This window comes from Solanum verrucosum, unplaced genomic scaffold (assembly GCF_900185275.1).
Source record: "Solanum verrucosum unplaced genomic scaffold, falcon-dt-bn FXZP01000086.1, whole genome shotgun sequence".
In the NCBI taxonomy this organism is placed as follows: Eukaryota; Viridiplantae; Streptophyta; class Magnoliopsida; order Solanales; family Solanaceae; genus Solanum; species Solanum verrucosum.
The window spans coordinates 1,372,031-1,397,188 of record NW_026020100.1 but is presented as its reverse complement, the minus strand read 5'-3'; the positions used below and the strand labels follow the sequence as shown (position 1 = coordinate 1,397,188).

The 25,158-nt window shown below is 36.5% G+C and overlaps 2 protein-coding genes and 1 pseudogene across 2 annotated transcripts in view; all 3 read left to right on the top strand.

Moving 5' to 3' along the window:
• LOC125824897 (disease resistance protein Roq1-like) overlaps positions 1 to 14,525 on the top strand; it is a 153,664-nt gene extending 139,139 nt beyond the window's left edge. The window contains exons 5-7 of the mRNA XM_049504238.1: positions 8,965 to 9,372; positions 13,858 to 14,151; positions 14,246 to 14,525. Coding sequence (XP_049360195.1) covers positions 8,965 to 9,372; positions 13,858 to 14,151; positions 14,246 to 14,287 — 744 coding nt within the window. The 3' untranslated portion in view covers positions 14,288 to 14,525. The remainder of the gene's footprint in view (positions 1 to 8,964; positions 9,373 to 13,857; positions 14,152 to 14,245) is intronic.
• Positions 1 to 17,275, top strand: part of LOC125824910 (disease resistance protein Roq1-like) — a 147,873-nt pseudogene extending 130,598 nt beyond the window's left edge.
• A 1,102-nt stretch (positions 17,276 to 18,377) lies between these two features.
• LOC125824893 (vacuolar protein-sorting-associated protein 11 homolog) lies at positions 18,378 to 24,064 on the top strand. Its single transcript, XM_049504234.1, has 5 exons — positions 18,378 to 18,744; positions 18,916 to 19,089; positions 19,198 to 19,521; positions 19,613 to 21,367; positions 23,424 to 24,064. Exons 1-5 carry the CDS (start codon positions 18,529 to 18,531, stop codon positions 23,811 to 23,813), a joined length of 2,859 nt encoding a protein of 952 aa, XP_049360191.1. The 5' UTR covers positions 18,378 to 18,528; the 3' UTR covers positions 23,814 to 24,064.
• Positions 24,065 to 25,158: the final 1,094 nt, after the last annotated feature.

Genomic DNA, 25,158 nt, shown 5'->3' with positions numbered 1-25,158 from the left:
TCGTGCTGCATTGTAGATTATGCGAAAGGCTTACCCATAGTGTTGGAGGTCTTGGGTTCTTTTCTTTACAAACAAGGGAAGAAAGAACACAGTGCATTACATAGACTCAACAGTTTCAGCGATGGGAAAATTGTTAAGCTACTCAGCTTAAGCCTAGATGCACTGTGTGGCAAATACAAGGATCTGTTTCTTCATATTGCATGCTTCTTTAGAGGAAAAAATAAAAATGGTGTGATGACAACATCGAATAAGTTTGGCTTCATATACCTCCTTACTGAAAGATCACTTTTATATGTCTCAGAAGGAACTATTGAGATGCATGACTGGATAGCACAAATGGGTTGGCAAGTGGCACGTGATGCTGAGCAGCTCAAGCCATGGAATCGCAGTAGACTATGGCATGAAAATGACATGAAAACTGTTTTTTTCTGCTAATCAGGTGTGTATGTCCTCAAATGGTTGAGAATGCTGGAGATTTCCATTTTCTCTTGTGTGCTGTTTTCCCTTCAGAAAAAGTAGAAGTCGACTTGTACAATAGCGCTAGTTCATTTGTAAACTGTAAGTCATGGGATACTTTCTTAATTAATTCAACTACCAACATCTTGCAAATATACTCTTTAACTTTGAATATGCAGTTTCATAGTACTCTGCATGTATGCATGTGCTCATATAGTCATAACAAGAAAAGTTTAATAACATCTTATTTTTTCATGATTACTACATGGGCGTTGCTTATCTAAAAGAATCTTAAATTGGAATTTGGAATAGCATACTCAATATACAGTTGGTAGAGTTTAGTTCTAATTATGATTAATTATTGTATTTTTATTTTCTTGATTCTGTTTAATCGTTGAATACTAAAATAAAAGGGTCAAATTTATATTTCTTACTGTTCATTAAGGTTATGATGTACTTTGAAGTTACATTTTTATTTTAATGAACCAGTATGTCCTATTTCTCCTAATAGTTTGATCATGAATTTATGCGGGTGGCCTTTTGAAAGGCTAGTGTTTAATTTTTGACCCCATTAGGAAAAGTTGTGCAAATACAATTTCTGCCAAGAATTTCTCCTCCCTTTTCTTCATATCAGCATCCACTGTACTATAATGCCATAGGCAAGTCACTCTGGTTGATAACCCGATTCTTTGTGGTGGGGTTCGGGGAATAATGGACTGTTCTCTGTTAAGTTCTTTTATGAGAAACTTTTGGTTAAGGAAAATAATGTTTTTCCATGCCATGCAATATGGATACCAAGGTGCTGAGAAAGGTGTGTTTTTTCACTTGGCTGGCCACTAGAGGGGTGATCTTGATGACGGAAAATCTTAGCAAGTGGAAAGGTTGCCTGCATCAATTGGTGTTACATGTGTAAGGAGGCGGGCGAGGATGTGAATCATCTTCTTCTACATTGTAGGCTAACCATTAAGGTATCATGGGATATGTCTAGGTGGTTGGCACTTCATGGATAATGCCAAAAATTGTGAAAGATTGTAACGTTTAGCTGGGAGAGCAGGAGAAGGAAGAGAAGACACAGGGCATGGAATGTGGCTCCACTCGCGTCAAAGTGGGTTGTTTGGACAGAGAGAAATAGGAGAGCTTTTGAAGGGATAGAGTTGTGTTTTTTTTTTGTGTAGTCTCTGATCCCTTATTTTCTTTTGGTGCATCCATAAAGTTTCTTGTTGTATGGAGGATTGGGTGGAGTTCACAGAGAATCATATCTCTTTGAGGATTTTGTACCTTTCGGCTTACCTTTTGTATACAACCTGTTTTTGGCCATGTTTATGAAAGAAAATATATTTACTTGATCAAAATAATTGTAATGTCAATATTAATCCGACCCCTCATAGTTGAGCTTCAATGAACTGCTGATTTTCTTTTGGATCATTTTGCACTTCATTATTTGAGGCACACACTTGTTTGAAACACATGGTCTCACCTGGGGGTGTCAAAAATGAACCCAAACATAGGCGCCCAACCCGCATAAAATTTAAAGGGTTGGGCTCAAGATAATTTGAATTGGGTTCAATCTCAACCCATTCAAGCCTAACTCATTTTAAGAGAATCCTCAATTGAGCCTAATTCAATCTCCAATTTCAACCCGTTTTAAAACTCTTTACTAAGATATGTTCCTATATTAAAGGTATGAATTATTATCTATTTAACATCTTTTAGGATTTATCTATCTATTTGTTACTTTTTAAAAAAAAATCTCGAGCGGAAATTCGAATTGTGATTATAAAAGTTAAATATCACTATGTTAAAATTATTGAGATTAATCGGGTCAAATTGAGCGGGTCAAGACCCAACCCGTTTTTTAGCCCATTTGAACCCAACCCATTTGAGCCCAAAGTAAACTTGGGCGGGTCAAGACCCAACCCGATTTCTATTTCAACCCATTTTAATATCTCCAATTTCAACCTATCCCGCCCATTTGACACCCCTAGTCTCACCATGAAGCAATAGGTGGATCTAGGATTTCTTGAACATGGATGCATTGCTAAATATAAGAGAAAGGAAGCATTAAGTGAGGATTGACTCTTGTTCTTCTAGGTACTAACATTCAAGCAAGTTCACTATTCAACCTTTTTGGAGCAGAGGAGCCAACAAATAATATTAGATCAATTCCAAGAAATATTTACATAAAATACTTAGTTTGACGGAGAAACCATGGGTTCACATGCACCATAATTAATAGGGTAAATACGCCCCTGCAATAACCCCTTGCGTTGATTCACTTCATCATGTTAAGTAACGAAGCGATGGCTTTGAATAACATTCATTGGGATTTGTATATCACTAAAAAAAATGTAAAGACTCTCTAGTAGGGGTAAAGTCTATCTGAAACACACTCTCTACCCCATAAAGGTACATGTAAGGTTTGTGTACACTCCACCCTTCCCAGACCCCACTTGTGTGATTACAATGGGTATGTTGTTGTAGTATTAGAGAACTCCCTGATTTGTCTTAAGAAAACAAATGTTTTGAGTTTTAAAATGAAACAAATTCAAATTGGATAGAATAGATTTGAGGATTCATATAGCCAACTCAACTAGTTTGTGTTTGAGGCGTACCTAGTGATGCTATCGTCTACTTTCTTTTGCAAAGAGGACAAAGTTGACATGCAAACCTCTTCTGTGATACTATTAATGTATGAATCGTTGTTGTTAACCTTCGTGAAGATTTCCTTCTCTTCTTTACTTATTAATTCTGTTCACTTCTGTGTCCCAAGTGCTTACCTCGTCTGGGCCCGTTATATTTGCAGATCACCAGAACTCTTACATTTCCTGTGGCCCCCGAAAATGAATCGATTCAGAAATGGAAATATGATGCCTTTTTGAGTTTTAGAGGAGATGATACCCGCAATAACTTTGTTGCCCATCTTTATAAACGCTTGGAAGACATAGGAATTAAAGTTTTCAATGATGATGTGAAACTTAAAAGAGGAAAGTTTATTTCCACAGAACTCTTGAAAGCCATTGAGGAATCAAGAACTGCCATTATTATCTTCTCTGAGGACTATGCTTCATCCACCTGGTGCTTGGAGGAACTCACAATGATCATGGAGTGTGTTGACAAGAAGGAACAGAAAGCATATCCTGTCTTCTATAACGTCGAGCCATCAGATATACGCATGAAAGGTAAGTCATCAGAAATATTCATTGAAAGTAACACACCACTAACAATATTATTTATATAGTGTTATTCTTGAAAAATAAACTTGTTTAACAAATCGAATTTATATTCTTTCCATCAAACCAACTTTTCTATCATTATTGTAATCTTTCCATCAAACTAACTTTTCTATCATTATTGTAATAGTCTCTCGTCTGTGTGAAGGTATGAACAGCAGCTTTGCTAGAGCGTTGGACAAACACGTGGAAGATTTCAAGTCTAATTTTGAAAAGTTGGTAACAAAACATGAGGAAGATCCCCAGTATAGTTTGCAGAAGGTGTTAGCCATAGACAAGACAGGTCTCAAGGATAATTTGGAGAAGGTACAGAGGTGGAAGCATGCCCTACATAAAGCTGCCGGTATAGCAGGACTGGATGTTCGTAAAACTGCCAATGGGTGAGTACTGAGTAGTAAAAGAACCCTTAAGTTTTCACTTATTTATTGGGTCACCTTTTCATCATATTATGTGAAATGTTATGTGAAGTATCAATATGAAGCGATGCTTCCTAGAATATCATGAAAAACATAAAGGGTCAAATTTTATATAATTTCTGGTAAGTGAAAACAAAAAGGACAAATTCCAAAACTTCAACTCTAATTGAGTTTCAAGAGATGTCTTCTTTTTTTTACTGATAGGAAGTAAATCCCTTTCCTACTTTAAAAGGTTAAATTACTGGTAAAGAAAATGAGAAATGGACCTAAGTACTTCAAAGCTAATTGCCTAATTCATGAGATGGAGATTGTCAAAGACCATATAAGGAGACATCAATCGATTCCCTCAATTAACACCCCTAGCACACTCAAGACTTAACATCTAGAGCATGAACAACATATCATGGGGGCGTATCACTGGATAAATCTGGAATAAGGATGAACTTATCTCTAATACCATGTTGATACCATGTTAAAACAAATGGAGCTTGGGCTTAACTCATTCCAGAAAATTAGCTCATAAACCGAGGATCATCCACGACCATAACAACACATTCATTGAAACAATGTGGGACATTCTAATAATTAATTTATGAGAATACCGTTCAGCTGGATACCCAAATCAAAGCGTTTTTGGCTACAATACACCTTAGATGAATTGTCTACAGATCTTTTGCCCAATGAGGGGTTTGGTGTGGAGGGAATCTAGGAGAGAGGAGCAGAATCATGTGAAGGTAATATGATTCAGGTTACAAGTATGCTTCTATGTTTTAGTTCTGAATGTCAAACTTTATATGTGTGATTTGCATGTCATTTAGGCTCATGAGATATGTCTACACTCTGTTTAAATTCAAGCAACAGCTATCCATACATATAACTGTTAGAGTAATTAAGTAAAATACTTCAATGCTCTCTTCTTTGGGTCCTAAAAATACTAAGGTGCTAACATAATAGTTTTACTAAGATTGTAACGCTGAAACTCGTTCAAAGTAGTAATTAATATAGCATGGTCAATAATGTATACCCTTTCATATTAAATCAAATATAACGAATTTTATATATTTTGTCAGTTGTTGTTGTTGTTGTTGTCAGTCTAGAGCAGAAATCATTTAATTTCTTGTAAATCAGGTTGATATACTAAGAGGTCTTTAAGTTTCAGTGGAAGGGTGGTGTAAATGACTTTGTTAGACCTGTGCTTAATAGGAAGAAGAGGTGCTACTGCAGTAGTATGAATTATAGACTTTACATGTACGCTTTTCCTTTCATTATGCTTGATTGCACATTTGTAAAAATATAAAAAGCAACTAACGGAATGTGGTTCCATTTTAATAGGGCAGTAGTTAGCATTAAAGACATACTTTTTTGAATAGTAAGAAATTTAAACTCCGGATTAACCATACAAAACCTGTGATAAGGATCAAGGCATTGCTTTAAAGTGTAAAATCAGGTATTGAGATCCATATAATTTACTAGACAAGTTGATTCTAAAAAAATATTGAAAGAGCTGAACTCCTAAAAATCTGACCTCCCTCTGTTGCATCTCCCTCCTCTTTCTCTCTGGACTCTTCTTCTCTTCCTATTTGACAACCTTAGAAAGTTGATATCTTCATCCCTGCCCCTCTTTTTGTCCCACTGAACAGTTCCATCACCATCCCTTTTTCCTTTTCCTCTTTTGAGTAAACTAGTAAATCATAGTGATCTTGTATGTTATCTGGATGGATTTCGTGTGACATAGGTTGTTCATTCTTTGTGGTTCAAGTAGATTGTAGTGAAGTGACTTTACTGATATTTCTAGCAACAATGAAATCGATTTGTTTGGTGATTAAATCTAGAGCAAGAAATGCATCTCAGAATAAATAAAAGGAGAAGAGACTCTGATATCATCCAGAGATCGTGGGTGTTAAATCTAATTTGAATTTAACTTCTATAAATTGGTTTGAATTGTAGGGAGACCTATTATTATTTAAAACAGTAAAAATGAAATTCCTTCACACTAAGAATTCCATTGGGTTCACTACAACTAAATGTATTAAGCACAATTAGAGTCTCATTAGGTGATATCTGATCTTGAGATAACACTTCCTGATCCAATCTCTCGATTATAGACTAGCCTACCATCATTAAACGGTCCTAACCATTATTCTATATGGATTCGTCAAATTAAAGTCTGCAAAAGCAAATTCAACCTTAAGCGATTAGAAGGCTAGCGTAATAGCTAAAGGAAAAGGGCATTAGGACCTACCCAGCTTTGATTTACTACAGTGCTGTGTACTATATCCACTAAAGTCGCTGAATCCCTAATTAGTTTCTTATTGAATTGGGGTCTAGGTTGTCATATCCCATTTCCAACTCCAGCTTTCATATCTTGAATCAAATTAGGGTCTAAAAACTTCACCTAAGTAGAGCCCAAATGAAATTGACTAACACTAATGTAAAGCTGGACAAGTAATTAAATACCTAATAAGAATCAGTGTAGTAACTTAGATACTAAGGAATTAACTAATACACCATTAAAAATACAAATTCCACGGTTAACAATGAAGTAAAAGAGAAGAAACTGCAAATTAAATGTCCCAAGCTTGGAAACCTCTTCAATATACACTCTCAGCTCTCAAGTACAATTACGTAATCACGTCACTGCCTTTGCTACCTGGGACATTTTTTCTCATCAGTCCTCATGCAATGCGTCACTTTCTCTTCTGGTGTATCATCAGATATCAGTCACATCTTCAATTGTTCTGGCTTCTTATGCGCCACAACACAATCCTATCTATCCAGACTCATTTCTGATCTTCTTATGTTCTGACATGGCACCTCAACATAGTTTGTTGCAACACCTCGTATGGAAGTGATTAAAGTTTCTGTGTCTTCATTTCACATAGCGCCTCATAATTCCTCTAATCCGTTGCTTCACGGATACTGCATACTTTGTAGAGTTCTGACTACTTTTACTAACTTCCACTATGATGTACCAAATGCTCTGGAATGTGTGCCTCTCTTTGACTTCACATGGGACACTAAATTTGTCTTCTCTCTGCGGCTAATCTTTCTTTCTAAGCTCTTTCCTTCCTTGAACCTCACATTCATAATAAGTAAATATTTGCACGATGACATTCTTCAAGACCATGAACTTAAGCATAAGAAACTATAGTTATGATCTAAAAGAACTATATTATCCCAAATTGTCATGATTCCTCTTCTAAAATCCTTGAGATTGTGTTTGTCTTCCTCGGATAAGTCAAATTGCTGAACTTCCCTGTAGCCGTACTTAACCATTTTTTCACTCTCATAGCTGTTTAGGATTGAGGCGTTTATTCATTTATTGAAAATGGTGGAAAAACTCTAAAAACAGAAAACAAAATACTCCATCCATGAATGAATTGATAGTCAAGTTTTAGCTAGAGCCTTGAAAATATTCCTGTTTCAAGCTCTGGCTGCACCTAGAGGTCGCACAGGCTTCATTCAGATATTGTATTAGCCGCGTTTAAGCGCCCAGAACTTTGCTTGATTCAACTCATTTGAACCCCTATGGTTAATAATCATTCAAATCTGAAATAGGTTAGAACATAAACTATTAGTAAGGTAGGTTTATTGAACTTCACCTCAAGCTTCTTTGTCAAAGTTAAGAAGGAAAAAAAAAACTGTCCCAATTATAAACCAGTCCCCATTCTTTCTTCACTGCTTCTGTAACAGACACTATTTTCTTATATTTTGGAGTTATCTTGTTGTGTGCATTTTCTTTTATTTTTCAAGATTTAAAGCGTACCACAAAACATCTTGATTTTCATAATAAAATGATTTTTTTCAGTTCATGAGCATCTATCTGAATTCAATTAATTATATTCATAAAAAAAGGAGTATGAATTATAATGTCTGGGTACCATAAGATCTGTCATTGATGAAAATCTAGTTGGAATTAAATCTTGTTTGGGCGAAAAGTGATCTTTGCTGAAAAAGGGAATGGAAGTGTTCATTTAGAGTGATAATGGAAATGGATTGCGTAGAGAAAACAACTATTGCAAGAGAACTGTTAACTAGATTTCTTGTGAATTAATCCTATTTCCTTGCTCATATTAGACAAGTTCTAGAGAAGCACTGGATGGAATATGGGCTGCTTTTGGCTTCTTTAGTTTTTTTGTTTCAAAAATTTTCATTCTTATTATTATAGTTTTACTTATTGTAGGAATGAAGCAGAATCTATCGACAAGATTATAAATGATAACTTCCAAATCATGCACCATAGTGTTTCAGCTACTGAAAAATGTCTAGTGGGAATCGAATCTCGTATGGGTGAAGTAGAATCGTTATTTAAGGTTAGATCAGGTGATGTCTGTTTTGTTGGAATATGGGGGATCGGTGGCATTGGCAAGACAACTGTTGCAAGAACTTTTTTTGACAAGATTTCGTGTCAATTTCAAGGGTCTTGTTTTCTTGCAAATGTCAGAGAAGAATCAAAGAAGCATGGGCTGACGTACTTGCAAGATACACTTCTTTCAAGAATCTTAAATGAAAAAAGAATGAATATAGCAAGTTTTTATGAAGGAGCTGACATGATAAAAAGAAGGCTTTGCCACTGGAAAGTTTTAATTGTTTTTGATGATGTCGATGATGAACATCAATTGGAATATTTAGTTGGAAATCATGACTGGTTTGGTGAAGGCAGTATAATCATTACAACAACTAGAAACCAAGATTTACTACGTAGTCATGACCAGTTATATTCTGTTCCTGAATTGGCTAAAGACAAGGCTATTGAAGTTTTTAGTTGGCACGCTTTTCAGAAACAAACTCCTGATAAAGAGTTTTTGGAACTCTCCAAATCTGTTGTAGATTATGCTAAAGGCTTACCTTTAGCTCTTAAGGTCTTGGGTTCTTTTCTCTACAAACGAGGTGTAACTGAGTGGAGAAGTGCAATAGATAGACTAAGAGATACTGGATATGAAAAAATTGTTAAGCAGCTCAGTTTAAGTCTAGACGGATTGAACCATGAGGAGAAGAATGTATTTCTTGATATTGCATGCTTCTTTAGAGGAAGAAAGAAAGATGATGTGATAACAATACTGAACAGTTTTGGCTTCCGATCAGAGATTGGAATTGATGTCCTCATCCAAAAATCACTTTTATATATTTCAGAAGGAAATGTTGAGATGCATGATTTGATAGAACAAATGGGTCAGCAAGTGGCACGTAATGTGGACCATGACAAGCCATGGAAGCACAGTAGACTGTGGCATGAACAAGATATAAAAACTGTTTTTTCTGCAGATCAGGTAAGAATTCCTCTATGCTGGAGATTTCCGTTCTCTCTCTGTCATTATGTGGCCTTCATTGGGTTAGATATCTGCGTTTGGACAAACTTTAGCACTAGTACACTTTTCTCAATCTAAACTACAAGTCATGGGATAGTTTCTTAATTAATTAGTTGCAATGTCTCAGCAAGTATATCCTTGTGGCTTTGCATATTCACTTCCATAGTACTTGGCACACAAGGATGTCTCATGTAGCTTACAATTGGGAAAGGTTAGTTGCATGTTATGTTTTGTAAATTACTATATGTGCCTTCTGAAGATTTTAACTAGAGTAGCTTATCCAATGTCCATTTAATGGAATTTTAGTATAGTTAGGCATAATACATAAATATATCCCTTAACTTGGTCTCATTTCCATTTATGCCTTCCAACTTTGGATGTGCACAAATAGGCACTTAAACTTGTATAAAGTTGAACAACTAGAAACATGAATCCTATTTGGCATAATACATGTAGGACACCACATAGGATGCAAATTGCCATGTAGGACGTGTGTGTCTATTTGTTCAACTTTATACAAATTTAAGTGTCTACTTGTGCATACTTAAAATTGAAGGGCATAAACATGAAATGAGGCCAACTTAAAGAGCATATACGAACTCTAGCATAACAAATCACCACCTTCTCCCCTCAATCTCTTTAAACAAGAAAAAAAAAGATTTGGAGAATTAGTTGCTTCATTATTCCCTTGAGCTATTGGGCATTTACATAACATCTCACCATATTGACAAAAAACCTAGACAAAGGCAGATGGTAATGAGTAAATAGAGTACTCCCTTTGCTCAATTTATGTGATACCGTTCAGATTCTGAGAGTCAATTTTTTTGTTTGACCATGAATTCTTTGAGTTTTTTAAAATGAATATATTTAATTAGGCCTTCTGTTAATTTGTATTTAGATTAATCAAATTCTTACTTAAACTATTAGCATCTATATATGTGTGTGTGTGCGCGCGCACAATTAAGTATTTTGGTATGTTACCAAAAGTTTTTAAAATGCTTACCAAATATTATGGTGTCGGTACGATTATTCTGTATTTATCAAAGTATGTGTCACGACCCAATTTCTCAAGTCATGATGGCACCTACTATAACCCACCAGTAGGTAAGCCAACCCGTAATCCGGAACAAGTAATGGGTCTGAGGGTAGAAACTAAACAAGAGTAGACAAATAACAATATACACAGGTGGAAGCAAACCAAAACATAAATACAAATAAAGATCCCTCCCAGAACCTGGAAGTCACTAGTACAGAGCTACTAACAAAATGAGTACAAGTCCCAAAAGTGGACAACAGAGACTGGGCTGTCTCGAAAGGTAAAAGACAAGTCTATATATACAGATGGAGACTGAAATAGTACAAAACATCGTGTGCTCACTCCCGTCTCCGGATCAGTCTGCTCCAAGCTCGATCAACGCTGGCTACTAGTGCCCGGACCTGCATCACGAAATAGATGCAGAGCGTAGCATGAGTACCAAAACAACATGTACCCAGTAGGCATCATAGGCCGACTGAACTTGAAAAGTAAAGGCAATATGAAAAGAAGGAATAATATAAACCGAGGGTCAAGAGCGAAAATCTAAGTAACAATGGAATGCACACGAGTGTAGAAAGAACTAACTAAAGTAATCTATAAGCTAACTACACCTAACTGGACCCCCATAAGCCCAGAAGGTACACTCGTGCGCAAGTTAAATAAAAACGCGAACGGACCCCCATAAGCCCGACGAGTACACAGAATAACAATAACTAAAGAGAATTGCATATGAGAACCCAAGAACGAAGAACATCGAACCAAAACCTCAACCCTAATTAGTAGAATCTGACAGTACGGAGGTCGGACCTCGAACCGGATGCTCACCAGAAGTACCCAAGTAACCAATCACAAGTAACAAGTATAAGAGGCCGGAACTCTAACCGAATGCTCTATATAGGTATCTGAGCAATAGAGGCCGGACCTTAAACCGGATGCTCTATATAAGTATCTGGGCAATAGAGGCCGGACCTTAAACCGGATGCTCTATAAAGGTGTCAATGTAGCTGCTGAAAGAGTCCTAATCGATCCACACTCATAAATGTCCGTGGAACGCCTTCCATACTTAGCCAATCAATGTAAGTCCTTGGAACCAAATCGAAAATCAAATTCAAATCGCGAAGTAGAATTAGTGTCGCCGACGTAACTCGTGAAGTCGTAACATCGGGGAAAATAAGGATAACTAAAGTCGGAGCAAGCGTATCACCTAGCTAAGGCCCAATCTATCAGACTCAAGTCTGTTACACCAGTCTACAGGGAACTAAGTCGACCGAGCGGCGTCGGGGCAAAACTAAGGCCTATCGGATCCGAATCATGTATTTCTAAGGCAAGCCCTAGTCAAACCTAAACTAAGCCCCAAATGCTTCAAATAGACAAGAATTAAGCATGCAAGCACCCCACATAGCGAGGAGGGTCCATTAATAACACAAAACATGTTCACAGTTACCCGATAATTCCCGAAATAGGCCGAAAACATGATTTCTTAACACCTATGCAGGATTCAATAACTACCCAACCCAAATCCCAACTAATCAACATGCATTCACATTCTCGAGCTCAATCTAAGAGAGGGAAACTGTAGCCTACCTGTAGGCCGATCACACGCGCTCCAAAATCACTCATTCGGAGCTTTCCCTTTTCGAACGGTCTCGAAACGCTGCCCCGCTATCAAAAATAGAGTCACAACGTTAATACGGTCGTTTAGACACCAAAATCACAACAAACGGAGGCAGGTCAATTTTGGAGTCAAAACGGGAATCGTGGGACCCGTGCAGGAAATTCCGAAATTAACCCCAAAAGTGGGTCCTAACCAGTTCCCCCAGCTCATGTCCCAAAATGGGATACAATTCGGGGCTCGGGAACAACACAATATCAACATGCAACTAAAACCCAAATTTTCTCAAAAATTAGAACTGGGACAGCAGTTGAATCAGTGTATTTACCAGAAACTGAAGGTCTACAGTGAAATGCGACAACACCACGACGTTCTCCTCGAAAAACCACTCAAGATAGCCTCAAAAATCACTGAAATCGGACCTAGAAAGGCTGAGAAAACAAGTCTCAAAATCATCCAAAATCAAGCTCACAAAAAGGGTGTGGCAACAGGTATTTTACGAAAATTACCTCAAACGGGGACTTCAAATCACTATCCGAGATCACCAACGCGTTTTCCTCGAAAAATCTCACAACTTTGCCTTTTGAATCGCCCAAATCGGTTGAGAGATGAGAGAGTTATGAGGGTTTGAAGTTTGGGAAATGTTGCTGATTTTCTGCAATAATTTCCTAAACTTAAAACTCCGATGGGGTGCTCCGATCTCGTTCGGAACCCCGTGCATGCAAACGAAATATGCAACCCTACCAAATTCGACATTCCAGACTCAACGGCGCAGTCGAAATTTCCATCAGAGGTCATTTCGATAAAAAGTGAGTCCCACTTCCAAAAGTCATTTTAAGTCAAAACCCACAAAAGGGCTCGAAAAGATATCGAAAACCTCCAGACACAAAAGAAGGGTCAATCTAGACCAAACTCGACATTCCGGAGCTAACCACGCTGACGGAATTCTCATCCGAGCGCGTTTACTCAGAATGTTGACCAAAGTCAAACTTAGGCTTAAACTTAAAGTTAAAACGCCTAATCGCACCGACTCACACTGAAAACCTCGGGAGTCATGAAGACCATGCTACTAGCCTAAAATGACCCTTCCGGAGCTGATGGAATCGTTAGAATTGGATTCCGATGTCATCTTCTTGAACTTTTGATCGAAAATGATCGTTCAAGGTTCATTAGCTCCAAAACACAAAAACTCGCACCAAGACCAAACGAACGACCAGGTGACCGAACTGTCAGTCCCAGCAAGTCATAAATGACTTGGGGTCGCTATAGGAACGCTCTAAACGACACACAGAAGGCAAGACACAGAAATGACCATGAGGGTCATTACAGTATGCACTCCTATTTATACCTTATACCTCATAAATGTGCTTAATAGACACAATTTGTACAACATGAGAGTTTGTGCCAAGTTCCAGGGATTGCCATCTACTTGTCCTACAGAAGAGTTTCAGGGCAAATTATAACGTGCAACATGATATATATGAATTTCTAGAATTATAAAGAACTTTCTTTTGGAAACTAATGGATAATTATTGTTATTTTTACTAATTTCTTTTGGTTTAATTTAAGAAACATATGAAATTTTCTTTAGACGGTACACTATTTTTAAGAAATTATATTATTACTCTTTGAAACTTCCAGGTTCAATTTATCAGTTTTGGCTTCTTGTTATCAAGATAATTAAATTTAGTGTCTCAAGGAAAAGAACTTCTAATGTAAACACATGTCACATATTACAGAACCTTAAATTGACTGGAGAATGAATTTCTGTTTAATAGAGTTTTTTTTTTTTTTCCAGAGGACAGAATCTATTAAAGGCATAATGGTACCAATTGGCTCAGACCAACATATATGCAAGTGGAGCAAAGCTTTCAGAAACATGCCTTGTCTTAGGTTACTCATTGTCAAAGGGGAGGAGGTCTGGCATCATGACCTTATTTGTGACCCTATTGAGTGTCTCCCCAGTAACTTGAAATGGCTTGATTGGTCATACTACAGTTTTGAATCTTTACCAGCATATTATGAACCAGGAAACCTTGTTGGGCTCCACATGACTTTTAGTTCTCTTGTTGAAGTTGTCAAGGAGCCGAAGGTATTATTTATCTCCTTTAGAAACAAATCATATATGAAGAAAATAAAATGATAGCTAAAGCTGAAGTTTCTATGCATTCTCTTTTTCTGAACAGGCATTTGATAAGTTGACAGTCCTCAATTTTAAGTTTTTCTAGAAATTTAATCCGAACGCCCAATTTTTCCGAGATTCCAAACCTGCAGAGGATTATACTGAAAAGTTGTGTAAGTTTGGTAGAAATTCATCCATCCATTGGCCAGCTCAGAAAGGTTATCTTTTTGAATATGGAAAACTGCAAAAATCTCAAATCTTTACCAAGCAGTATTCAAATGGAATCTCTTGAAATCTTCAATCTCTCAGGTTGTGAGAAGTTAGAAAATTTTCCAGAAATTCAGGGAAATATGGAATTGCTATCAGAGCTCCTTTTGGCACATACTGCAATATGGGAACTTCCCTCATCAGTTGGACTGCTCAGTGGCATTAGCTTGCTTGATTTGCATTCATGTAAAAGCCTTGTAAGACTCCCAGCCAGTGTCTCTGAGATGAGAAAACTGAAAATTTTGAGTGTGAAAGGCTGCTCAAGACTTGCAAACTTTCCTGAAAATCTAGGTGATCTAACCCAGTTGGAGGAGCTCTATGCTGGTAACACTGCCATTTGGCAACTACCAGATTCTCTTCTAAACTTAAGCAAACTTAAAGTCCTATCGTTAAGAAGAAGCCAGAAGGTAAAGCGTCAAACTGGTGGCAGTTTAATGTTACCCCCTTTCTGGGAGTCTCATGATTTGAGGGAATTGAAAAGCTTAGATCTCAGTGGGTGCAATTTATCTGATAACCAAACTGGTGCTCTTATGAATTTTCCTTCTTTACTGGAACTGAATCTGAGCAGAAACAAGTTTATTTCATTACCTGATGTCATTAGTCGACTTTCTCAGCTTCGATATCTCAACATAACCCAGTGTCAGGAACTTAAGAACCTTCCCAAACTTCCTCCGAGTGTAGAGGAATTATATGCGGAAGATTTTTTGGCCAAGCAAAGTATCGAAAAGCTACAAATGTACCCGAGGTTGAATTTGGTGTCATTCACCAATTATAGTTTTGATCAACAATCCTATACAGAGGAGAGCAATGGTAGCTCAGTTTTGGATGAGATTCTCTATTCGTTTCTTTCACGCAACATGGATAATGTGGTCCATCCCTCTCTCAACTCCGATTACAGGGTGACTTGTTCCATCGTCTTTCCTGGATGTGTAATTCCCATGTGGTTTAAGCATCAGAGTGTTGAGGAAAAGATCTTGTTCGAACTGCCTATTAATTGGTATAACGACAAGTTCAAGGGCTTTGCTATATGCTGTGTGACTCGCATGGGAGCAGGTGCCTGCAGTCCTGATTCAGGACTATCTGAGAAGTATGACTATGCTTTCATCAAAACCAAATTGGCATGCAAAGATGATTTAGAAGACCTTAAAGTGGTAGAGAAAGAATGTAAAGTGGGAACAGCATCTAGAACATCTGGCTTGTGTGTTTGCTTTGTCTACATACCATTGTATGCTTCACTGCAGGTGTCCGGCACAGATGTTGGAAATGTTAACCAGTATAGCCTATTTGAGGCATCTATCCATGGGCGCATTGTGAGACAGTGGGGAGTTCATTTGATCTATCAGGATGAAAGAACATTTTTTGCAAAAAAATATGGAAGACTTGGTTTCACAACACTTAAGCGGAAGAGAGGCTAAATTAGCTCTATATGCTGGGATATTGAGGGAATTACCAAGAAACCGAGTTTAAGGTAACTCAATGCCTATTATTATTAAAGTTTAATAATTTGAATTTTGAATACAGTTAGATTAACAATTTAATTTTAATGTGGTTAAGTATTAGATAAATAATGTTGGAAAAGATTAGGCGCTTTACTTAGCATTGATGAATTAATAAGGCAAATCAGTAATTACATTTAAATTATAAGTAACAGGTTTGAAGTCAATCTGATGGCTTAAACGAAAATATAATAGTTACATTTTAAATCACACTATTCTTGAGTTTGTATATTCTCATTTTTGTAGCAACCAATTCGAAATAAACTAGTTGATATATTGACCTTCAAGCGGGAACCTAATTGTAGAGATAGTTGTGTAACAAATCTTCAAAATCTATAGAGTAATAGTACCTCTTCCTTGTTAAATTTACTGAATAATATTACAATTAAGAATTAAATTAATATGAATGTAGTAATAGGTGTTTTAGAAAACTAAAGACTATTAGGCACCACCACAGGTTGTGATAGGGTGGTAAGTACCCCTATATTCTAAACTAGAGCTTTCGAATTCATGCCCTGAGATTTGGTTGGAGGCACTTTACCCCTCAAAATAGGATTTACCTGCACAAATTCGTATTATTCGGGCCCAGAGGCAGTGTCATTTGTTTGAGCTCAAAGAGGAGACGAACATTGAGTAACCCGTCATATATATTTTGTATGTATCAGGTGCATCCTTTTTCTTTTTCATTATTCTTAATGTTTCTCCTCATAAATATTAGTTCTATGTTCTTTCCGATCCTTTAATATTGGGTTTTGATTGCTCAATCAAGCTCTCCGGGATTTTTAAAAATACTTCATCAGTTTCAATTTGTTTGTCTAATCAAGAGTGTACTTTATACTTATCTTAATCTGTGATTTGTAGGATGATCGGAAAAAAAGTTGATGAGTGCACAAGTAGTGTTGTATCTAGACAGATTTGAGAGCAGGGGAATCACTTCTCTGTTAGTCATTGGTCTGACTAATTTGGATTCGTGTTGGATAGAGTTACTAAAGGGGTAAAGCGCTTTCTCCAAAAGGTTCTCTTGCATTCACAACTCTCCGATCCAAAATATTTGGAAAGCGCTACCATATGAGTGAGGAGGTTTGAAAGATGATGAACTATCCTGCTCTGCCACAAACATCATCTCCTCCTCCATCATTACCACCACCTCCTCCTCTACCACCTCCTCCTCTATCGTCACCACCATCACTTTCGCGGACTCTTTCTCCATCTTCTTCGCTTCACTTTCTATCAAAATTAAAGTGTTCTTTAATCAGCTCCTTCAGACTACATTTTAGAATTTTTAGTGTCTATCACTTGTAGCATCATATATTCAAACATGGATTTTCCTATATTGTCTTGCTCTATCCACAAACATCTTTTTAAGTGCTCTTCTAGTACTCAATTGTCAATTTTGATGGGGGCAGTGATCACTAATTCCCTAGTGAAGAAATATGCATAAAAAGGTATTTGATTAAACCATCAATAGTTTATAAGTGTTAACACACATTTGACAGTCTATCACACTATTTTTTTATAAAAAAATTATACACAATATGGGCAATTTTTGAGGCCTTAATAGTTTGGGAGTTTAAGCTACTACTTTACTTATCCTAGGGTAAAGTCGACCCTATTTAATTATGCCATATTTTATTACAATTATAAATATTTAGGATAATTCAGTTTTTTAAAAAAATTAATAAATTATTCTCTTAACTCTTTAGAAAGAAGATGATAACCTAAGTTCATCAATTTTCTTTGACCAAAACAAAAGAAATTATTTTCTATGATTATATTAATACACTTAACAATTAAATATATAATAGACAGTATTACGATTATAAGTAATAATTAAATATAGAGCTCTAATTCTATAAACAATCATAAACTCATTCATTAATTTAGTATAAATTTATGTAGATAAATTTTAATTATTTTTAACCTTTTCACCTATTATTTATGAATTCATTTTCATCCTATCATAACGATAAATGGTTCGTCTCATTGTAACCTTTTCTTGAATCTTTTTTAAAAAAATTGCCACTCCATTTTTGTGGAGTAAATCCAATTATTCAAAAATTATTTCTTTAAAAAGAAATTGACAATTTCTTGAAAAAACTTAAACAACCATAGCTTTTATATTAGTCAAAGCATTTTGTGAATAATTTGATCTATTTATCGAAAATGAAAAAAGAAACTCTATTCAACTAAAAAAAAAAAAAAGTCGAGCTTTTAGCAAAAGAATATTGATCAAATAATATCCTATTTCCCCCAAAATAAAATAACAGAAAAAACCTCACTTCTTTAAAAATAAAAAATAAAAATTGCAGAAAGGGACGCAGAAAACAAGCAGAAACGGGTACGTACAGAAGTGACCCGACAAATCCAATTTGGTATCATTCTTCAACTTTCCATCCTGTCATGGACCTTTTCATAAAATTAGATCAAAATTTCATCTAAGAGTCGATTCAATTCTTCCTACGTCCTTATTGCAAACAACTAAAGCTTCAATTTTTCTTCAAATTCCAGAATCATACTCACTGGGTTTGCAATTTCATGTAGTGGGTCTGGCTGAGCAGCGGCTAAGGGCTTGACCAAGAAAAGGATGTATCAATGGAGGAAGTTTGAATTTTTTGAGGAGAAATTTTCTGGGAAAGTTCCAGAAGATATAGCGGGCAAGATCCAATGTTGTTCCAGCGGTAAAGGAAGGATTGTGTTGGGTTGTGATGACGGCAGTGCTTCGTTATTGGATCGGGGATTGAAGTTCAATTATGGTTTTCAAGCTCACTCTTCATCTGTCCTCTTCCTCCAACAGCTCAAGGTAGAATTTTTTTGAAGTTTCTCAATTGTTAGTACTTACTGACGCACGTTTAGACTATCTGTGTTTTGATATCTCATGTTTAGGTTATGATAAACAGAAATTGGATTAAAACCCAAATGTTGATAATGCAGAATGCACTGACTTTAGCTTTCCTCTTTCTCTGTTAACTAGCAAAGGAACTTCTTAGTGACTGTTGGAGAAGATGAGCAAATAGCTTCCCAGCCCCCAGCTGTTTGCCTTAAAATTTTTGATCTTGACAAGATGGAGCCCGAGGGAACAAGTACATCAAGTCCAGATTGTATTCAAATACTGCGAGTATTCACCAACCAGTTCCCTGAAGCAAAGGTGTATATTAGTATTTATGAGGTTTCTTCTTTCTTATCTACTTGTATGCCTTTTATTTTATTGCGTATCATTCGATTATGTTTTATCAAAAAAAACATATAACTGCAGATCACGTCGTTTTTGGTGCTGGAAGAGGCTCCACCATTATTACTCATAGTTATAGGGCTGGACAATGGTTCCATCTATTGCATTCAAGGAGATATAGCCCGTGAACGCATCAAACGCTTCAAGCTTCAGGTGGATAATCATTCAGACAAAGGTCAATCCTCCGTCACGGGTCTGGGGTTCAGAGTGGATGGTCAGGTGCTTCAGCTGTTTGCTGTTACCCCAAATACAGTGAACTTGTTCAACATGCATACTCAAGCACCTACCCGGCAGACTCTTGATCAGATTGGATCTAGTGTAACTAGTGTTGCAATGACTGATCGATCGGTGTGTGCTAATTGAAGTGTTCTTTATTATCTTCTTTCCTTTTTGCTGGGAATTTCATTTTTTTAGTGTCATTGATATTATCCTCTTATAGGAGTTCATTATTGGTCGGCCTGAGGCGATATATTTCTATGAAGTTGATGGTCGTGGTCCTTGTTGGGCCTTTGAAGGAGAGAAGAAATTCCTTGGGTGGTTTCGTGGATACCTGTTATGTGTTTTTGATGATCAAAGAACTGGAAAGAACACTTTCAATGTTTATGATCTGAAGAACCGGTTAATTGCCCACAGTATAGTGGTTAACGAAGTTTCTCAGATGCTTTGTGAATGGGGTAACATAATACTTATTTTGGAGGACAAATCAACTTTATGCATTGGGGAGAAAGATATGGAGAGCAAATTGGATATGCTTTTCAAGAAGAACCTTTATACGGTTGCTATAAATCTCGTCCAAAGCCAGCAAGCTGATGCTGCTGCAACTGCCGAAGTGCTGAGGAAATATGGCGATCACTTGTACAGTAAACAAGACTTTGATGAGGCTATGGCTCAGTATATACACACCATTGGACATCTAGAACCTTCATATGTCATACAAAAATTTTTGGATGCACAGAGAATCCACAATCTCACCAATTACTTGGAAAAGTTGCACGAGAAGGGGCTTGCCTCAAAAGATCATACCACTCTTTTACTAAATTGTTACACCAAATTAAAAGATGTTGAGAAGCTGAATGAGTTCATCAAAAGTGAGGATGGGGTTGGGGAACAAAAGTTTGATGTTGAGACTGCAATAAGGGTATGCAGAGCTGCCAATTATCATGAGCATGCCATGTCTGTTGCTAAGAAAGCTGGGAGGCATGAATGGTACCTTAAAATTTTGCTTGAAGATCTAGGCAGGTATGAAGAAGCTTTACAATATATCAGCAGCCTTGAGTTGAGTCAAGCTGGGGTGACAGTGAAAGAGTATGGCAAAATTCTTATTGAGCATAAGCCAGCTGAAACAGTTGAGATACTCATGAGGCTTTGTACAGAGGAATCCGAACTGCCCAAGAAGGGAGCGTCAAGTGGTGCACTTATCTCCATGTTGCCTTCTCCTATTGATTTTCTTAACATTTTTGTCCATTATCCTCATGCACTTCTGGAGTTCCTTGAAAAATATACCAGCAAAGTGAAGGATTCATCTGCTCAAGTGGAAATTCATAACACACTCCTGGAGTTGTACTTGTCCCATGACCTGGATTTCCCATCAATTTCACAATCTAACATAGATGAAGGTGGAAATGATCTAGCATCTTCAAAATCAGTATCTAATGGGAAGGCTATATCGAACAAGAAAGACGTAAATGATGAGAAAGGTCGTCAAGAGCGACGTCGGAAGGGGCTGACCTTGCTTAAGAGTGCATGGCCTTCTGAACTAGAACAACCACTATATGACGTTGATCTTGCCATAATTTTATGCGAGATGGATGACTTCAAAGAAGGATTGTTGTTTCTGTATGAGAAGATGAAACTTTTCAAAGAAGTTATTGCATGCTACATGCAGGTACATGATCATGAAGGTTTGATTGCATGCTGCAAGAGATTGGGTGATTTGGGTAAGGGGGGCGACCCTTCTCTTTGGGCTGATTTGTTGAAGTATTTTGGTGAACTTGGAGAAGACTGCTCAAAAGAAGTCAAAGAAATCCTGACATACATTGAGAGGGATGATATCTTGCCTCCCATTGTGGTTCTTCAGACACTTGCCAAAAACCCGTGCCTCTCTCTCTCTGTTATCAAAGATTACATAGCTCGAAAGTTAGAACATGAGTCCCAGTTGATTGAAGAAGACCGCAGAGCTATGGAAAAGTATCAGGTTGGTACTTGTCTGTTTGAATTCCATTTTATATTTATGTATGTAAATATTTTGGGATACCTGCAATGTGTAGACTAACTTGCCTCCTTTCAGTCATTTCCTTACTAGAGTTAAAAAGTTAATTACAGTACAGTGACATAACTATGGGGAGGAAGGCTTTTTTTGTTTGTTTTTATTTTTGAACAGCCTCCTTTCAACCATTTCCTTGATGTGGTAAATTATAGAGCAATACCATCTATTTAACTTGCCTGAGTGTTTCATGTAGTACATGTTGCAACATAGTCTGCTGTTGGTATCTTCCATACGTTGGTGAAGATAATGACTGTTTCATATCATCCCAACATAGTAAATATCAAAGGGACTCCCAATTCTCTGAGCTCCCATCTCATCCCATTTGAGATAATGGTTTGTGGTTTAAACAGAATGGATACTGTTTTCATTCCTATGGCCCCATGTAGAATTTCAATGGGGAATATGGTAAGTTAGGATTCATATTGCAGATCCTAACTTGTTTGGGACTGAGGTGTTGTAGTTATTATAGTAGTGTTGTTTCTGTTCTTTGGTTCCAGTTGACGAAGTTTCCTATTACTTGTCACCTCTTCTTCTACAACAACAAGAATCCATTCATATCTATCATATATTCACTTAATTCCACCAAAGTTCTCTGCTTTTTCACTTTTCTGAATATGGGTCTATGGGATCCCTTGCTCAACTGACTTCGAAGGTAATAAAGTTTTGTTCTTTTGTTTTTCTATCAAGAAACCCCTTTTCATTTGTTTCTTGTTTGGTTGAAACAAATATGGAGAATTGTAATTTCTATGATTTGTTATTTTTGGTTTTGTCAGGTCCATTTTAATTTCTATGTGAAAGGAAAATCTGAGGTGAAAAGTGGAAAATTGGAAATTTTAATTGGTCTTGCATCTCTTTTTGTGAAATATTTATGGGCATTGTAAAGTTGGAGAAGAAGGACTAAGTGGTTAAGTACACAGGAATTGCTGTTTGGGTCTTGTTTGGTTTGCTCTCTTTTATGGTTGATGATTTTTGCTTGACAATTGTAAGAATTAAAAAAAGGAAGTTACTTTGATTGGAATGTTGAAGCTATGATCTTGATAATCAAATAATATTGAAATAATTTTGGGGTAGAAGGTAGTCGAGCATTGTCTAGTTCTCCTATCAGTATTGGCATTATTATTATTCTTGTACTATCTTATTCTTTGATTTTAGTGTTACCTGTCATTTCCTTTGCTTTAGTTATGGTACGTTTTGTTGTGTACTTGTTCCTTTCTTAATTGTTTTCATCATGGTTTTTCGCTGCTGTATTTGCTTTACTTTAACCGAGGTTTTATCGGAAACGGCCTCTTTACCTTCACAAGGTAGGGGTAAGGCTGCGTACACACCACCCTCCCCAAACCCCACTTGTGGGACTACACTAGGTATGTTGTTGTTGTTTCTGTTCTTTCAATGATTTTTCTTTACCCAATTGATATTTCAATAGATAACGGAACTATCACATATAACATTCTAGGTTATAGAAAGTCACTGTCATCATATATCAGAGTTCAAAGTTATCCTTTCAGCAACACGTCTTGTGTACTCTTTTTTTCTGCTTTTTTTCTTTTGGGAGAGGGAGGCCAGGAGTGGCTGAAATAACTGTCTTTCATTCTATACTATCTTTTTGATAAAGAAGGATATACTATTTATTGGCATCATGTCTACGTAATATCTGTTGCCTTCTATTAGTTGTTCTCCATTGCCACATTTTCTTTCACCATTGAATTAGATGCTTGACTTCTATTGTCTTCTCTTGGCTACAAGCACCTAGAATCACTGCTTAAACTTCCTATTCTCTGAGCTCATTAGCTATGCACCTGACGATGGGTAGTCTACTTGAAACTTGAAATATTACTCCCTTACCTTTTCTACATCCTTTTCGAGAAAGAAATTATCAGATCTTTATATCCAGTTATCTCGAATTCTAATTTCATCTTCATCTGGCTTCTTATGGAGAACAAAATTGAGAAATATAATATTCTGGTCATTTTCCCTCTTTCTGCAGGAAGAATCATCAACAATGAGAAAAGAGATCCAGGATCTAAGAACAAATGCTAGAATTTTTCAGCTTAGCAAGTGTACTGCTTGCACATTCACACTAGACCTTCCTGCTGTCCACTTCATGTGTATGCATTCATTTCATCAGCACTGCCTTGGCGACAATGAGAAAGAGTGCCCCGAGTGTGCTCCTGAGTACAGAGCCGTTCTGGAAACAAAGAGAATCTTGGAACAAAGTTCCAAAAACCCAGACCAGTTCTTCCAACAAGTCAAGAGCTCAAAGGATGGATTTTCCGTAATTGCTGATTATTTTGGCAAGGGGATTATCAGCAAAACGAGCAACGGGCCTTCTGAAGCTATTGGATCAAACAGTGGTTCTTCCGGCAACGATTTCTAGAGTTTTGTCAGCACATTTGTTGAGTACTAAAATTATTGAGATCTTTCCGGCCATAAAGAAAGTTTACTGAGCTACATGTTCAGAAGAATGTCATCCATTTTGTTTTATAAAATTGGTGTTTATTAGGCCACTTGGTTTTCAAGGTTATTGTTGAGCTGAAGTGTTTTTTTAATTAAAATGATGTACCTTGGAATTGAAGTATTTTTAGAACTATGTGAGCAAAATAAAATTATTTTCTGTATACAGAAGAACATCTGATTGATTTGGATAAATTTTGAGCTGTAAAAAAATGGAATTAAGGTGCATTATTATTTTTTGCTCCCATTTTAAGACTGACATTGATTACAAATGAGATTAATTTTCTGATTGTTACACAATCTCACTTAGATTACTTGATGATAAATAATACTTCAGCAGCTAATGATTTATTGTCTGGATGGGGTCTAAGGATCAAAAATTCACTTAATTTAATTTGTAGTCTCAATATTTTGCTAATAATATTTCCATTATAATGTCATCAAATTTTCACTATGAAAAGTGAAATTAAATGAAACAAATGGTGAAACAATAAAAACACATATTTGAATGAAGTAGCTGCTGTATTTCATATAGTTTGTGGTCACTTTGCATATTTCAAAGAGCAATTTTGACCCTTTCATTTTTAAAAAAATAAAATGGCTAGTGGGTAGTATATAAAATTGAAAATACCAAAAGTGCAAAAATCATTACTTTTACTTAACCCTCGCTATACAAAACCAGGAAAACGAAGAAGACAGAGAACGGCGATGGCGTTGAACAACGGCTTGCGTTCGTGTGCATCAAAGCTCATCACTTCATCTGAATCTATTTTCTCCAAAACCGGTTAGCTTTTTATCTCTTCATAATTTGATGTAAATCTCTTTTTTGTTTTTCATTATCACATTTTTATTTGTTTTTTTAAACCTAATTTATCAGTATTGGAATGAAATGAGCCCAGCTGATTTAGGATTGATGCATAGCTGATCGATGTTGATTTATTTTGTGATTACTGTATGTTGAAGCTGAAAATATCACTTAGAAACTCAATTTAGATTTTCGCTGCTGATTTAGGGATCGCTTTTTTAGATCTACCGTTTTTCTGGGGTCTGCGCAATTGATATTATTGTGGATCTGTTTGATTGATTTGAAGACCGGCAAACATATGGTATTAAGAACATATGTGTACATTTGCTCAGCATGATGAATAGAATATTCATATGGTATGCATATATCAATCTGATAATAGGATTTAGTTCAATGTTCTTAGGAATGCCTGCTCCTCCTCGTCCATTATTTGTTCATGTCTATCGGTTAGTTATTGTTGTTA